At 44.3% G+C, this 15,657-nt stretch overlaps 1 protein-coding gene across 7 annotated transcripts in view; it reads right to left on the reverse strand.

The window, feature by feature from the left end:
• The window catches only part of LOC143805873 (cytochrome P450 2F3-like), a 177,887-nt gene that overhangs the window by 18,194 nt on the left and 144,036 nt on the right, over window positions 1–15,657 (reverse strand). For all 7 annotated transcript variants that reach the window (XM_077285606.1, XM_077285611.1, XM_077285607.1 and 4 more), the window contains 3 exons: window positions 15,369–15,518; window positions 14,187–14,347; window positions 5,269–5,445 (listed from right to left, as the gene is read on the reverse strand). In XM_077285606.1, the coding sequence (XP_077141721.1) occupies window positions 5,269–5,445; window positions 14,187–14,347; window positions 15,369–15,518 (488 nt within the window). The remainder of the gene's footprint in view (window positions 1–5,268; window positions 5,446–14,186; window positions 14,348–15,368; window positions 15,519–15,657) is intronic.

Below are 15,657 nucleotides of genomic sequence, written 5' to 3' on the forward strand. Positions count from 1 at the left end.
GTGTGGAGTTCCACCTTGTTGCAACATCGATGATTAGGCGATGCTGGGGAAAGTTCAAAGACCGCTGATAGTTCTGCATACGGCTGGAGTGTACGGGCGAACGGCGGATATACGAGCAAAGTCTGCGCACTTTGAGGAGCAGGTCGGGTAACCCCGAATAACTTTTCAGGAAGCACTGCACCACCAGGTTTAAGGTGTGAGCCAGGCAAGGAATGTGTTTCAGTTGGGAAAGGGCTATGGCAGCCATGAAATTGCTTCCGTTATCACTCACTATCTTGCCTGCCTCAAGATGTACAGTGCCCAGCCATGACTGAGTTTCTTTCTGCAAGAAGTCGGACAGAACTTCCACGTTTTGTCTGTTGTCGCCCAAACACTTCATTGCCAATACAGCCTGCTGACGCTTGCCACTAGCTGTCCCATAATGGAACACCTGGTGTGCAACAGTGGCAGCTGCGGATGGAGTGGTTGTGCGACTGGGGTCTGTGGACGAGCTCTCGCTTCTGCAGGAGGACGAGGAGGAGGAGGAGGGGGGGCGAATGCCTACAGCCAACTGGTTCCTAGACGGTGGGCTAGGCAGAACTGTCCCAATATTGCTGTCCCCTGTGGACCCTGCATCCACCACATCCACCCAGTGTGCCGTGATGGACACGTAACGTCTCTGGCCATGCCTACTGTTCCATGCATCTGTTGTCAGGTGCACCTTTGTAGTCACAGATTGCCTGAGTGCATGGACAATGCGGTCTTTAACATGCTGTTGGAGGGCTGGGATGGTTTTCTAGAAAAGAAGTGTCGACTGGGTAGCTCGTAGCGTGGTACAGCGTAGTCCATCAGCGCTTTGAAAGCTTCGCTTTCAACTAACCGGTAGGGCATCATCTCTAATGAGATTAGTCTAGCAATGTGGGTGTTCAAACCCTGTGTACGCGGATGTGAGGATGAGTACTTCCTTTTCCTAACAAGAGTCTCATGTAGGGTGAGCTGGACTGGAGAGCTGGAGATCGTGGAACTAGCGGTGGTGCCGGTGGACATGGCAGACTGAGAGAGGGTTGGAGATGGTATTCTTGCCGGTGCCCTACATGCAGTGTTTCCTACTACGAACCTGGTGATTCCCTGACTGCTTTGGCCTGGCGACGAAAGCTGCACAGATACTGCAGGTGGTGCGGGAAATGGTGGGCTTACAGTGAGGGAAGGGATGTAGCGTTGCTGACTAGCTTCATTGTCCGAGGGTGCTGCAACCTTTAGGGACGTTTGGTAGTTAGTCCAGGCTTGCAAATGCATGGTGGTTAAATGTCTATGCATGCAACTTGTATTTAGACTTTTAAGATTGTGACCTCTGCTTAAGGTAGTTGAACATTTTTGACAGATGACTTTGCGCTGATCATTTGGATGTTCTTTAAAAAAAATGCCAGACAGCTCTCTTTCTACTATCGGATACCTTTTCAGGCATTGCAGACTGAGCTTCTTTAACCGGATGGCCACGCTGTCCTCCAACTGGTTTTGGTTTTGCCACGCGTTTTTGGCCAGATACGGGCCCGGCAGATGGAACCTGTTGTGATGTTGATGCCTGCTGCGGCTCCTCCTCCTCCTCCTCCTCCTCCACTTCAAAACTACTGCCGCCTGCACCCTGTTCCCCCAATGGCTGCCACTTGGGGTCAACAACTGGGTCATCTATGACCTCCTCTTCTATCTCGTGTGCAACTTCGTCTGTGTCACCGTGTAAGCCGGTGGTATAGCGTTCGTGACGGGGCACCATAGTCTCAGCTGGGTTTGATTCTGGCTCAGTACACTGCGAGGGCAATGTTCTGGTCTGAGTCAAAGGAACAGCATAGTAATCTGGCTGTGGCTGTGCATCAGTGCACTCCATGTCCGATTCAACTTCTAATGGGCATGGCCTGTTAACTGTTTCACTGTCTAACCCAGGAACGGTATGTGTAAAGAGCTCCATGGAGTAACCTGTTGAGTCGCCTGACGCATCCTTCTCTCTTGTTCTGGGTGAAGAAGACAAGGAAGCGACTTGTCCCTGACCGTGAACATCCACTAACGACGCGCTGCTTTTACATTTAGCACTTTCAGAAGAGGAGGCAAAAGAGCTAGAGGCTGAGTCAGCAAGGAAAGCCAAAACTTGTTCTTGCTGCTCCGGCTTTAAAAGCGGTTTTCCTACTCCCAGAAAAGGGAGCGTTCAAGGCCTTGTGTAGCCAGACGACGAACCTGGCTCAACAACTCGAGACCTAGGTGCTGTATTGCTTTTACCACGACCACCTGATGCTCCACCACCACTACCATCATTACCAGCTGACAATGACCGCCCACGGCCACGACCTCTTCCACCAGACTTCCTCATTGTTTGCAAAACGTAACCAAAGTAACGGTATCTGTTACTGTAAAACAACTTATAAGGTGAACTCAAACTTCTGTAGGATTTATATATACCTTTATAGGTGGCTGACAATGAAAGGAAAATCAGGCCCAATGTTACACACTAGGTTTTTTGTGCCCCAATAATTTGAGACAGATGGCACACACAAGACCGGCACTCAAGCACAAATGCCAATCTTAATCTCCCACTATGTTTTTTTTGTCAGGGAGAATTAAAAAAATTTCCCAGTATGACACACTAGGTTTTATGTGCCCCAATAATTTGAGACAGATGGCACACACAGGACCGGCACTCAAGCACAAATGCCAATCTTAATCTCCCACTATGTTTTTTTTTCAGGGAGAATTAAAAAAATTTCCCAGTATGACACACTAGGTTTTATGTGCCCCAATAATTTGAGACAGATGGCACACACAAGACCGGCACTCAAGCACAAAATGCCAATCTTAATCTCCCACTATGTTTTTTTTGTCAGGGAGAATTTAAACAAAAATAAAGAAATTCCCAGTATGACACACTAGGTTTTACGTGCCCCAATAATTTGAGACAGATGGCACACACAAGACCGGCACTCAAGCACAAATGCCAATCTTAATCTGCCACTATGTTTTTTTTTTCAGGGAGAATTAAAAAAAAAAAAAAAATTCCCAGTATGACACACTAGGTTTTATGTGCCCCAATAATTTGAGACAGATGGCACACACAAGACCGGCACTCAAGCACAAATGCCAATCTTAATCTCCCACTATGGTTTTTTTTTCAGGGAGAATTAAAAAAATTTCCCAGTATGACACACTAGGTTTTATGTGCCCCAATAATTTGAGACAGATGGCACACACAGGACCGGCACTCAAGCACAAATGCCAATCTTAATCTCCCCCTATGTTTTTTTTTTTCAGGGAGAATTAAAAAAAAAAAAAATTCCCAGTATCACACACTAGGTTTTATGTGCCCCAATAATTTGAGACAGATGGCACACACAAGACCGGCACTCAAGCACAAATGCCAATCTTAATCTCCCACTATGTTTTTTTTCAGGGCAGCCCAATGAGCTACAGCGCTGAGGAAAAAAAATGTAGCTTCCACTGTCCCTCCAAACAAAAGGTGGTGTTGGACAGTGGAAGTCGCTACAGCACAAGCGGTTTGGGGCTTTATGTACCCTGCCTAACACTATCCCTGCTTCTGAAGAAGCGGCAGCAACCTCTCCCTACGCTCAGATCAGCAGCAGTAAGATGGCGGTCGGCGGGAACGCCCCTTTATAGCCCCTGTGACGCCGCAGAAAGCAAGCCAATCACTGCAATGCCCTTCTCTAAGATGGTGGGGACTGAGATCTATGTCATCACGCTGCCCACACTCTGCGTCCACCTTCATTGGCTGAGAAATGGCGCTTTTAGCGTAATTGAAACGCGACTTTGGCGCGAAAGTCGCGTACCGCGTGGCCGACCCCACACAGGGATCGGTTCGGGTTTCATGAGACGCCAACTTTGCCAAAAGTCGGCGACTTATGAAAATGACCGATCCGTTTTGCTCAATCCTAGCCGCTAAGCGTAATACTAAATCTACATTTCTTGTCTATGTTCAGCAGCCTCATTATAATTGCAGACAATCCATCATCAGGATCCATCATTCACAATAGCATGTGATGTCACAGCTTACCTCCTCCTCCTGTACAATGACACCTCTAGATACAGTAGATAGCACAGGATCCACCATTGATAATAGGTGATAGTTACACCTACCCTCCTTTCCTTCTTATACAATCACTTGCAAAACCTCTACATACAGTAGATAACAAAAATGTATGCATTCGCTACAGGTGATGTCATAGCAGATAAGACAGGATCCACCATTCATAATAGGTTATGTCATGTCTCACCTCCTCCTGTACAATGACTGATAACACCACTGTATACAGTAGATAACACAGGATCCACCATTCACAATAGGTGATGTCACAGCTCACCTCCTCCCCCTGTACAATGACTGATAACACCTCTATATACAGTAGATAACACAGGATCCACCATTCACAATAGGTGATATCACAGCTCACCTCCTCCTCCTGTACAATGACTGATAACACCTCTATATACAGTAGATAACACAGGATCCACCATTCACAATAGGTGATGTCACAGATCACCTCCTCCCCCTGTACAGTGACTGATAACACCTCTATATACAATAGATGACACAGGATCCACCATTCACAATAGGTGATATCACAGCTCACCTCCTCCTCCTCCTGTACAATGACTAATAACACACATATATATAGTAGATAACACAGGATAATTTTGTTTTCATTTCACAAACCACAAATTTAATCTCAAAATGTTCGAATTTACTTGAAACAGTGAATTTCACAACATAGTTCATGAAAGCAGTTGTTGAGTGTTTTAATTATTATGTATAAAATACATTCAAATAAAAAACTTAGTATAAAAAATAGAACATTTTCTGATGACAAATTCCTTTTATGTCTGGCAAAAGTCCTTTTTAAAGTGGTTCCAAAGTCCACTTTGGAAATCCCTATTTGCTATATGGATCCACTATCAATAACCTGATCACGCGATGTCCCACTTCCGATTCCACAGATGGTCAACTGTAATCTCGAAGGATTTAAAGGGCTCATTTTTCCTGCAGTGCCTCCAGAGGGAAAATGAAGCATTACAGAGATTGCATTAAAATCAGTCAGCTATTCATGTAATAAATTAGCATGTTGGATCCTCTAGAGAAAGAGACACTCTGTGTAGTCAATCCCAAGTAGTGTATGGCAGATAGATAGGGGTTTTAAACAAGAACCCTTCTTATATTCCAAATTATGGTATGTATAAAACATTTTATAAATCAGATGATCATATTGTGAATATTTTGGAACTGGTAATTTTTACCTGTTTTATCTTGATGAGGAAGCAGTCTACATAATCTCTTGGATTTTTTGGATCAAGCGTTTTCTCGTGATTCTCTATTATGTCTGCTGAGATGTCATAGATATCTTGAAAATTTCTCCACATTTTCTTATGTGGACCCGGCAAATAGTCCATAAGATTTGGAAACATGTTGTAGAGCTGAGAAAGAATAAAAATAAATACCCTTTTGTTTATGAAAATAAATGTTATGAAGGAAACAAAAGGTACATCCAGCACCAAAGTTCTTAATGAAGTCATGATAAAAGTAATTGTACCAACTATGTAATTATTGGGTCCAACCATGTAGAGCTTCTCTAGTTCATGGTGGGCACATACCACAGCCAGGGAAGAAAGAACATATCACTTATGATAAGTGAGTATACAAACTAAACAGCAGGGCCTCCCAACTGCCACTTTCTAAGTTAACAGATTTTTCTTCCTGTTTTATCACTGGAGCAAGTGTTTCTGCCACATCACAATTCCTGTGAGCTCATCATAATTCGAATCAGTGACATATAGGTTTAGTAGCCAGTGGAGCGCCTATGTGACTTACTTGATTTATGATGAGCTCATAAGGCTGGAAACATGGAAGAAACACTCACTCCTGTGTTATCTTAGGAAGAGAAATGTTTCACTTCATAAAGTAGTGGCTGAGACCGCATGCTATGTCGTCTGTATGCTCATTTATCACAAGTGGTCAAGTGGTATGTCTTGACCATGAACTGGAGCAGCTCTGCATGGTCAGACACAGCCATTAGTGTTGTGAATTCCGTCTGGGCTCCCTCTGGTGGCCTTTAGTGATACTGCGGGTCTGTAGCTGGGCTCAGCTGTCTCATTTCCTGCTATGCTGGTCCCTATTTAACTCCACCTGGACCTTTACTTGTTGCCTGCTGTCGTTGTATTCAGTCCTGGTTCTGATCTCTCCTGGACCTCCCTTGTGACCTGTCTCCTTCTGGAGAAGCTAAGTCTTGCTAGTTCATTTTGCTCATTATTTCCTTGAAAACGTTTCTCAGTATATGATGAGTTCAGTCCAGCTTGCTTTTATGTGATTTTTTCGCTTGCTGGTAGCTCTGGGGCGCAGAGTGCTCCCCTCACATCGTGAGTCGGTGTGGGGGTTCTTGTATTCTCTGTGTGGACAGTTTTTTATAGTTTTTGTACTGACCGCACAGATTCCTTGCTATCTTCTGTCTATCTAGTGTTAGCGGGCCTCATTTGCTAAACCTGTTTCATTTCTACGTTTGTATTTTCCCCTTAACTCACCGTTATTATTTGTGGGGGGCTGTCTAAACTTTGGGGTTATTTCTCTGAGGCAAGTGAGGTCTTTGCTTTCACTCTAGGGGTAGCTAGTTTCTCAGGCTGTGAAGAGGCGTCTAGGTTTTTAGGTAACGCTCCACGGCTGCCTTTAGTGTGTGTGGATAGGATCAGTGTTGCGGTCAGTATAGGTCCCACATCCCCAGAGCTTGTCCTAATATTCTGGTTTACCTGTCAGGTCAGTTTTGTGATCCTACCACCGGATCATAACAGTACAGCAGGCCAATAAAGAGTTAATGCATCACAAAAGAGTGATAAGAGAAATCCTGAGTTCATTTTTTTTTCCTCTGCAGTGTGTCTAGCCTCTCTCCTCCCCTTAATCTCTGCGTGGTTCAGAATTCAGCTGCTGCTATGGACATTCAGAGTCTGTCTTCTAGTGTGGATCATCTCACTGCAAGGGTACAAAGTATTCAGGATTATGTAATCCACAGTCCTATGTCTGAGCCTAAAATACCAATTCCTGAGCTGTTCTCCGGAGACAGATCTAGGTTTTTGAACTTTAAAAATAATTGCAAATTATTCCTTTCTCTGAGACCTCGTTCCTCTGGTGATCCTGTTCAGCAAGTTAAAATTATTATTTCTTTGTTACGTGGTGACCCTCAAGATTGGGCATTCTCTCTGGCGCCAGGAGATCCTGCATTGCTAAATGTGGATGCGTTTTTTCTGGTGCTTGGATTGCTTTATGAGGAACCAAATTTAGTGGATCAAGCAGAAAAGGTTTTGCTGACTCTCTCCCAGGGTCAGGATGAAGCAGAGGTTTACTGTCAGAAGTTTAGGAAATGGTCTGTGCTCACTCAATGGAATGAGTGTCCCCTGGCAGCGATTTTCAGAAAGGGTCTTTCTGAAGCCCTTAAGGATGTTATGGTGGGGTTCCCCATGCCTGCGGGTCTGAATGAGTCAATGTCTTTGGCCATTCAGATTGATCGGCATTTGCGGGAGCGCAAACCTGTGCACCATCTGGCGGTATTTTCTGAGCAGAAGCCTGAGTCTATGCAATGTGACAGGATTCTGACCAGAATTGAACGGCAAAGTCATAGACGTCAGAATGGGTTGTGCTTTTACTGTGGTGATTCAGCTCATGTTATCTCAGATTGTTCTAAGCGTATAAAAAACTCCGCTAAGTCTGTCACCATTGGTACTGTATAGCCTAAATTCATTTTGTCTGTTACTTTAATTTGCTCTCTGTCATCCTACTCAGTTATGGCTTTTGTGGATTCAGGTGCTGCACTGAATTTGATGGATTTGTCTTTTGCCAAGCGCTGTGGTTTTATCTTGGAGCCTTTACAATTCCCTATTCCACTAAAGGGAATTGATGCTACGCCATTGGCCAAAAATAAACCTCAGTACTGGACTCAAGTGACCATGTGCATGACTCCTGTACATCAGGAGGTGATTCGCTTTCTTGTGTTGCATAATTTGCATGATGTTGTCGTGTTGGGTCTGCCATGGCTGCAGGCTCATAATCCAGTCTTGGATTGGAAACCAATGTCTGTGTCAAGTTGGGGTTGCCAGGGGATTCATGGCGATGCTCCTTTGGTGTCAATTGCTTCTTCTACTCCTTCTGAAGTCCCTGAATTTATGTCGGACTACCAGGATGTATTTGATGAGCCCAAAACCAGTGCCCTACCTCCTCATAGGGATTGTGATTGCGCTATAAATTTGATTCCTGGTAGTAAGTTCCCTAAGGGACGACTTTTTAATCTATCTGTACCAGAACATGCCGCTATGCGGAGTTATATAAAGGAGTCTTTGGAGAAGGGGCATATTCGCCCGTCCTCGTCCCCTTTGGGTGCGGGGTTCTTTTTTGTGGCCAAGAAGGATGGTTCTCTGAGACCTTGTATAGATTACACTCTTCTTCTTCGCCTTCTAAATAAAATCACGGTCAAGTTTCAGTATCCTTTGCCACTGTTGTCCGATCTGTTTGCTCGGATTAGGGGGGCCAGTTGGTTCACCAAGATAGATCTTCGAGGAGCGTATAATCTTGTGCGTATAAAGCAGGGCGATGAATGGAAAACAGCATTTAATACGCCCGAAGGCCATTTTGAGTACTTGGTGATGCCTTTTGGGCTTTCTAATGCCCCTTCTGTGTTCCAGTCCTTCATGCACGACATCTTCCGGGAGTATCTGGATAGATTTATGATTGTGTACCTGGATGATATTTTGGTCTTTTCTGATGATTGGGAATCTCATGTGAAGCAGGTCAGGATGGTATTTCAGGTCCTGCGAGCCAATGCCTTGTTTGTGAAGGGCTCTAAATGTCTCTTCGGAGTCCAGAAGGTTTCCTTTTTGGGCTTTATTTTTTCTCCTTCTACCATTGAGATGGATCCAGTCAAGGTCCAGGCTATTTATGACTGGACTCAACCTACATCGGTGAAGAGTCTTCAGAAGTTCTTGGGTTTTGCTAATTTTTACCGTCGCTTCATCACTAATTTTTCCAGTGTGGTTAAGCCTTTGACGGATTTGACCAAGAAGGGTTCTGATGTGACGAATTGGTCTCCTGCGGCCATGGAGGCCTTTCAGGAGCTGAAACGTCGGTTTTCTTTGCTCCTGTCTTGCGCCAGCCGGATGTCTCTCTTCCCTTCCAGGTCGAGGTTGATGCTTCTGAGATTGGAGCAGGGGCTGTCTTGTCACAGAGAAGCGCTGATGGCTCTGTGATGAGGCCATGTGCTATTTTTTCAAGAAAGTTTTCGCCTGCCGAGCGGAATTATGATGTTGGTAATCGGGAGTTGTTGGCTATGAAGTGGGCATTTGAGGAGTGGCGACATTGGCTTGAGGGAGCCAAACATCATGTGGTGGTCTTGACGGATCACAAGAATTTGACTTATCTCGAGTCTGCTAAACGGTTAAATCCTAGACAGGCTCGATGGTCGCTGTTTTTCTCCCATTTCGATTTCATGGTTTCGTACCTTCCAGGTTCGAAGAACGTAAAGGCTGATGCCCTTTCTAGGAGCTTTGTGCCTGACTCTCCGGGAGTTTCTGAACCGGCTGGTATCCTCAGAGAGGGGGTGATTTTGTCTGCCATCTCCCCTGATTTGCAACGGGTGCTGCAGGAGTTCCAGGCCGATAGACCTGACCGTTGTCCACCGGAGAGACTGTTTGTACCGGATAGATGGACCAGTAGAGTCATTTCCGAGGTTCATTCTTCGGTGTTGGCAGGTCATCCCGGAATTTTTGGTACCAGGGATTTGGTGGCTAGGTCCTTTTGGTGGCCTTCCTTGTCGCGGGATGTGCGTTCCTTTGTGCAGTCCTGTGGGATTTGTGCTCGGGCCAAGACTTGCTGTTCTCGTGCCAGTGGATTACTTTTGCCTTTGCCTGTCCCGAAGAGGCCCTGGACGCACATTTCCATGGATTTTATTTTGGATCTTCCAGTCTCTCAGAGGATGTCTGTTATCTGGGTGGTTTGTGATCATTTTTCTAAAATGGTCCATTTGGTGCCCTTGCCTAAGCTGCCTTCCTCTTCTGAGTTGGTTCCACTGTTTTTTCAGAATGTGGTTCGTTTGCATGGTATTCCTGAGAACATTGTGTCTGACAGAGGATCCCAGTTTGTGTCCAGATTTTGGCGGTCCTTTTGTGCTAAGATGGGCATTGAGTTATCTTTTTCGTCGGCCTTCAATCCTCAGACGAATGGCCAAACCGATTGAACTAATCAGACCTAATCTGAGATGTTTTGTTTCTGCTGACCAGGATGATTGGGTGACTTTTTTGCCATTGGCTGAGTTCGCCCTCAATAATCGGGCTAGTTCTGCTACTTTGGTTTCGCCTTTTTTTTGCAATTCTGGTTTTCATCCTCGTTTTTCCTCAGGTCAGGTTGAGCCTTCTGACTGTCCTGGGGTGGATTCTGTGGTGGATAGGTTGCAGCAGATTTGGAACCACATGGTGGACAATTTGACGTTGTCACAAGAGAAGGCTCAGCGCTTTGCTAACCGCCGTCGCTGTGCGGGTCCCCGACTTCGTGTGGGGATTTGGTGTGGTTGTCTTCTCGTTATGTTCCTATGAAGGTTTCCTCTCCTAAGTTCAAGCCTCGTTTCATTGGTCCTTATAAGATTTTGGAAATTCTCAACCCTGTGTCATTTCGTTTGGATCTCCCAGCATCGTTTGCCATTCACAATGTGTTCCATAGGTCATTGTTACGGAGATATGTGGTGCCTGTGGTTCCTTCTGTTGATTCTCCTGCTCCGCTCTTGGTCGAGGGAGAATTGGAGTATGTGGTGTAGAAGATCTTGGATTCTCGTGTTTCGAGACGGAAGCTTCAGTACTTAGTTAAGTGGAAGGGCTATGGTCAGGAGGATAATTCCTGGGTTGTCGCCTCTGATGTCCATGCGGCCGATTTGGTTCGTGCCTTTCATTCGGCTCGTCCTGATCGGCCTGGGGGCTCCGGTGAGGGTTCGGTGACCCCTCCTCAAGGGGGGGGTATTGTTGTGAATTCCATCTGGGCTCCCTCTGGTGGCCTTTAGCAATACTGCGGGTCTGTAGCTGGGCTCAGCTGTCTCATTTCCTGCTATGCTGGTCCCTATTTAACTCCACCTGGACCTTTACTTGTTGCCTGCTGTTGTTGTATTCAGTCCTGGTTCTGATCTCTCCTGGACCTCCCTTGTGACCTGTCTCCTTCTGGAGAAGCTAAGTCTTGCTAGTTCATTTTGCTCATTATTTCCTTGAAAACGTTTCTCAGTATATGATGAGTTCAGTCCAGCTTGCTTTTATGTGATTTTTTCGCTTGCTGGTAGCTCCGGGGTGCAGAGTGCTCCCCTCACATCGTGAGTCGGTGTGGGAGTTCTTGTATTCTCTGAGTGGATAGTTTTTGATAGTTTTTGTACTGACCGCACAGATTCCTTGCTATCTTCTGTCTATCTAGTGTTAGCGGGCCTCATTTGCTAAACCTGTTTCATTTCTACATTTGTATTTTCCCCTTAACTCACCGTTATTATTTGTGGGGGGGCTGTCTAAACTTTGGGGTTATTTCTCTGAGGCAAGTGAGGTCTTTGCTTTCTCTCTAGGGGTAGCTAGTTTCTCAGGCTGTGAAGAGGCGTCTAGGTTTTTAGGTAACGCTCCACGGCTGCCTTTAGTGTGTGTGGATAGGAGCAGTGTTGCGGTCAGTATAGGTCCCACATCCCCAGAGCTTGTCCTAATATTCTGGTTTACCTGTCAGGTCAGTTTTGTGATCCTACCACCGGATCATAACACATTAGACAGTGCATAGCAGGGGCATATTTATAATACTATCTCAGCATATGAACATTTTTTAACACATCTAATTGGGGAACTTAGTTTTATTCCAAGATATAGTGATTAAAATGTTTGTTGCTTCTATGATGTCATGAATGATACATATTAATTGGGTATTCTAACCATAAAAAATCCACTAAGGCTCTTGCTAAAACGCGTCAACCAGTTAATGACTGTTAGGGCTAGCGGAACGCACCAAGTAATAGAAAGATTGATGCAAGATGAGTTCACAGCCCGGGGTCCACTGTGTAGAGATACCTGCTGCAAAGTAATGGGGGATGGACACTGAGCTCACACGTGGGTTAAACTTCACCCTGTGTGAAATGAATGCGAGCTCTGTTGCCTCACAGAGTCGTGCTGTACACAGAGAATAATACCCTAACTAGGGTTGTGCTTGCTCGGGAACTCTTCTGTGCTAACCGCCCACATGAAGGAACCAGATGCTAAGCCAAGGCTAATTGCCCCCACTGACGCTAGCTGCCTGCCTGAGTGTACAGCCCCAAAGCTAAACAGACTCACAACACATATAAACTGTGTGGTAGAGTATCCACTGGCAACAGCCAAACACAAATGATACTAGTGCATGGCCGCCATCTCCGCTGAGCAGGTTCCACTGTGGCTGGAGAAGAATGGGAGACCAAAGCCGACATGGTTCGAGATTCCACCTGTGCAGCGGCGGGAACTCGGCACCTAACACTGACTACCCTGATGTGATTTTCAAATAAAAACAAGGATATTTTTATCTCAAGGATCCAGCATTAGTTCTTTTTTTTTTTTCTTTTCGGACTTATTCATACACCCAGCCGACCGGTGGCTGTGTTCCTCGTCCACATGGATTGGTCAGGTCAAAGGATTTTCTGGTGAGCAACATACCCTCTACTGACTTTTATAAAAAATCCAAATCACAATGTCCTATTTGGCAACATGGAAGTCATTAAACTCCTCAAAACAGAAATAAGCTCTGACAGGAGCAGTACATCCAAACTTTTTATTTGAATAGTAGAGACTGTATAAGAGGTATCCAATTCCAAGTTGATCTTGTTCCCATGTTAATTCTTGGGGAGAATGTGTATAGGTATGTATACTGAATCTAGAAATGACTGTATGTATACCTAACCTAGATTGACTGGGATACGGTGATTCATCTATCAAGTTATTTTACTTGTCAGTACCTGGTATCACTATTTCCCCAATTTAGGACTGTGAGCTGGTAAAAGGATTATGCTGGTATCCTATAGTCACCTAATATGTGGACAAGGTGGAATACACAATGATCTCACATTTAATGAGACCATAAAGATGTTATGACAAGTCGTGGTCACTGTGATACTAATGCAGATAGTTTTTATTGATTCTAGTTGAATCTCCATTTGATATCTTTTGAGCTTTATTGGCCTAACTACTACAGGTTATTATACCCTATGACTAGTTGAAAAATATCTCCTTCATAGGTCAGTACTGTGGAATTACGATATTTCACTGATTTACTATGATTTGTACAACTTCATTGTAGAACAGGTTATTATACCCTAATGATTAGATGAAAAATATCTCCTTCATAGGTCAGTACTGTGGAATTACATATTTCACTGATTTATTATGATCTGTACAACTCTATTGTAGAACAGTCCAGCTAGTTTTGTGTGTTTGGTGTTGGGTTTGGGCGTGGGTAGGTGGTAGGGACATCTAGGGCTAGGAGGGACAGCCGACGAGGAGTGGGGGCGCCACATCGATTCTTAGGGTGCCAACCTCCACTGGCAGGAAGGGCTAGCCTACTAGGAGCCCTCCAGGGTTATTTGAGGAATTTTTCAAACTCCTTGGTAATTTTGGCCCTACTGTTCACTACTCCACCCTGCTCGGGTGTTGGTTTATTTATATTTTGTGTCCTTTCAAGCGATGGTTAGCATCTTTTAATGCATATCTATTAAAAGTATTTTTTAGGGTGTTCTTCGAATTTTGGTTTTGTTTTTTCGTATGAGTCAAATGGATCTTTGGGACCTTCCTGAGCTTCAGAGGTGAGAAGTGACTACAACTCTTACACCCACGGTAGTTATGACCCTGCCTTGAACCACTGTATAGATATGAATAGTGACACAGAGAGGCAGGTATAGATTTGTGCGTTAAGGAAGGGAACAGTACCTAGAAATAAAACACTTGTGACATCATTGGCATCCTTGAGTTTATAATTTTTGCTTATTCTATCACTTGAAGTGGGAGTAAGTAGATAGGATTAACCCATTAAACAGAACTGTTCCTATTCTGCCATTTAGACTCCGAGCACTGCAATTGCCTCAGTTGGATACCAAATTATAAGGCTGGAGCCATCACTATAAAAATTGTACTGCATATTACATTTTTATACTCACAGTCCCCCACGTGCTGCTCATGACACAGAAGTTGTTGTAGATACTGGCAGTGATTGCTAACAGTCTCTTGTCCTCGTAATCGAAGCGATTCCCATAGATTATGGAGCAGATCACATTGGAGACTGCCCGAGACAAGAATATTGTAAGATCCACTGGAGATTCTAAGCAACAAAAGGCACAAAAGACACTATATTATATTAATTAAGCAAAGTGTAAATTAGCATTTTATGGTTTACATATATGGTAGATCAAATCTATATGAATTTCATTTCATACATATGTTGCCTTATTTATCTTGTACTGATCTAAAATTTCAGCTGGCATTACAGTCCAGAGCTGCATTTATAATTCTGCAGGCTTCGGAGTGCAAATCTCCCAGCATTACTTGATGGCACTGTGTCTGTACAAAGCTTACTCTTGGGATTTACAGTATTGGGAACAAAACCATGTGTCTGATGGCTTCAAATAAACCTTTAGTCCTTATTTACCTGATCCTGCTCTATTGCCCTCTGTCATCATTGTCTGGCTCAGTATCTCTTACTTCATGGTTGGCATTGATAGCAAGGGTGAGGGGGTATCATGTCCTGCTATCTTATGCTGGGAAATGTAATTGCCATCCAACCAGTTAGTGACTGATACTACTACTCTTGCATTTCTGCCTCACCCCTGGACTTCCCTCATCTTTCTCTTTTATCCTGACCCTGTCGATAGATGTTGTCATTGTCCCTATCGCTGACTCTGACCTGTCCTGTATGGCATTCTAATAACTTGTTTCACCGGCCAGTAGTCACTCCGTGGATGCAGCCTAGGAGTCTCTGCAGTGAAGGACAGATCCCTTTACAGGGATGGAAGGGTGAAACCAGGGCGTTCCCTGGGACTTGCCAAGCAGAGTTGGCTAGTGCCAAGTCTGGCTAAGGGAACTTTACTGTTTAAAATTTGATAGATACCCAACTACAAAAAAGTACAAGTATCAAAAAACAGATTAGTCGATACACTCACAGAATTGTATCCCCATGACATTTGGAACCATATTTAAAATGTGGGCTCAATTCAAATTATGCTGCTTCATTTTTTGGGGAGGCTGAAAAGCACTACTTGACAAAAGTCATGAAATCCTCATCTATTTTGGAACATGAGCACAAAAAGCAATAACATACATTCCTAATGTGTCTATGATCTTACGCTTTGTGTTCTCAAACTCTTTGATGAGGAATTGCACCTCCTCCAGGATCCTCTCTTCTATGCTCTTTTTCCCCATTCCAAAGTTTCTCAGTGTTAGCAAAGCAAATCGTCGGCGATTCTTCCAGCTCTCACCATTGGTAAATCCTATATCTATGGGGGTAAAAGTTTATCCATAAAAGAAACTCTAATAAGTACATGAATGCATCCCACAACAACCTCATACGTATAACAGTGCTCTTTTGTTTCCCTATATCTTCTAATTTTTGCTTTTTAGAAGAGAAAAATTCAG

This window comes from Ranitomeya variabilis, chromosome 2, assembly GCF_051348905.1.
Source record: "Ranitomeya variabilis isolate aRanVar5 chromosome 2, aRanVar5.hap1, whole genome shotgun sequence".
Lineage (NCBI taxonomy): Eukaryota > Metazoa > Chordata > Amphibia > Anura > Dendrobatidae > Ranitomeya > Ranitomeya variabilis.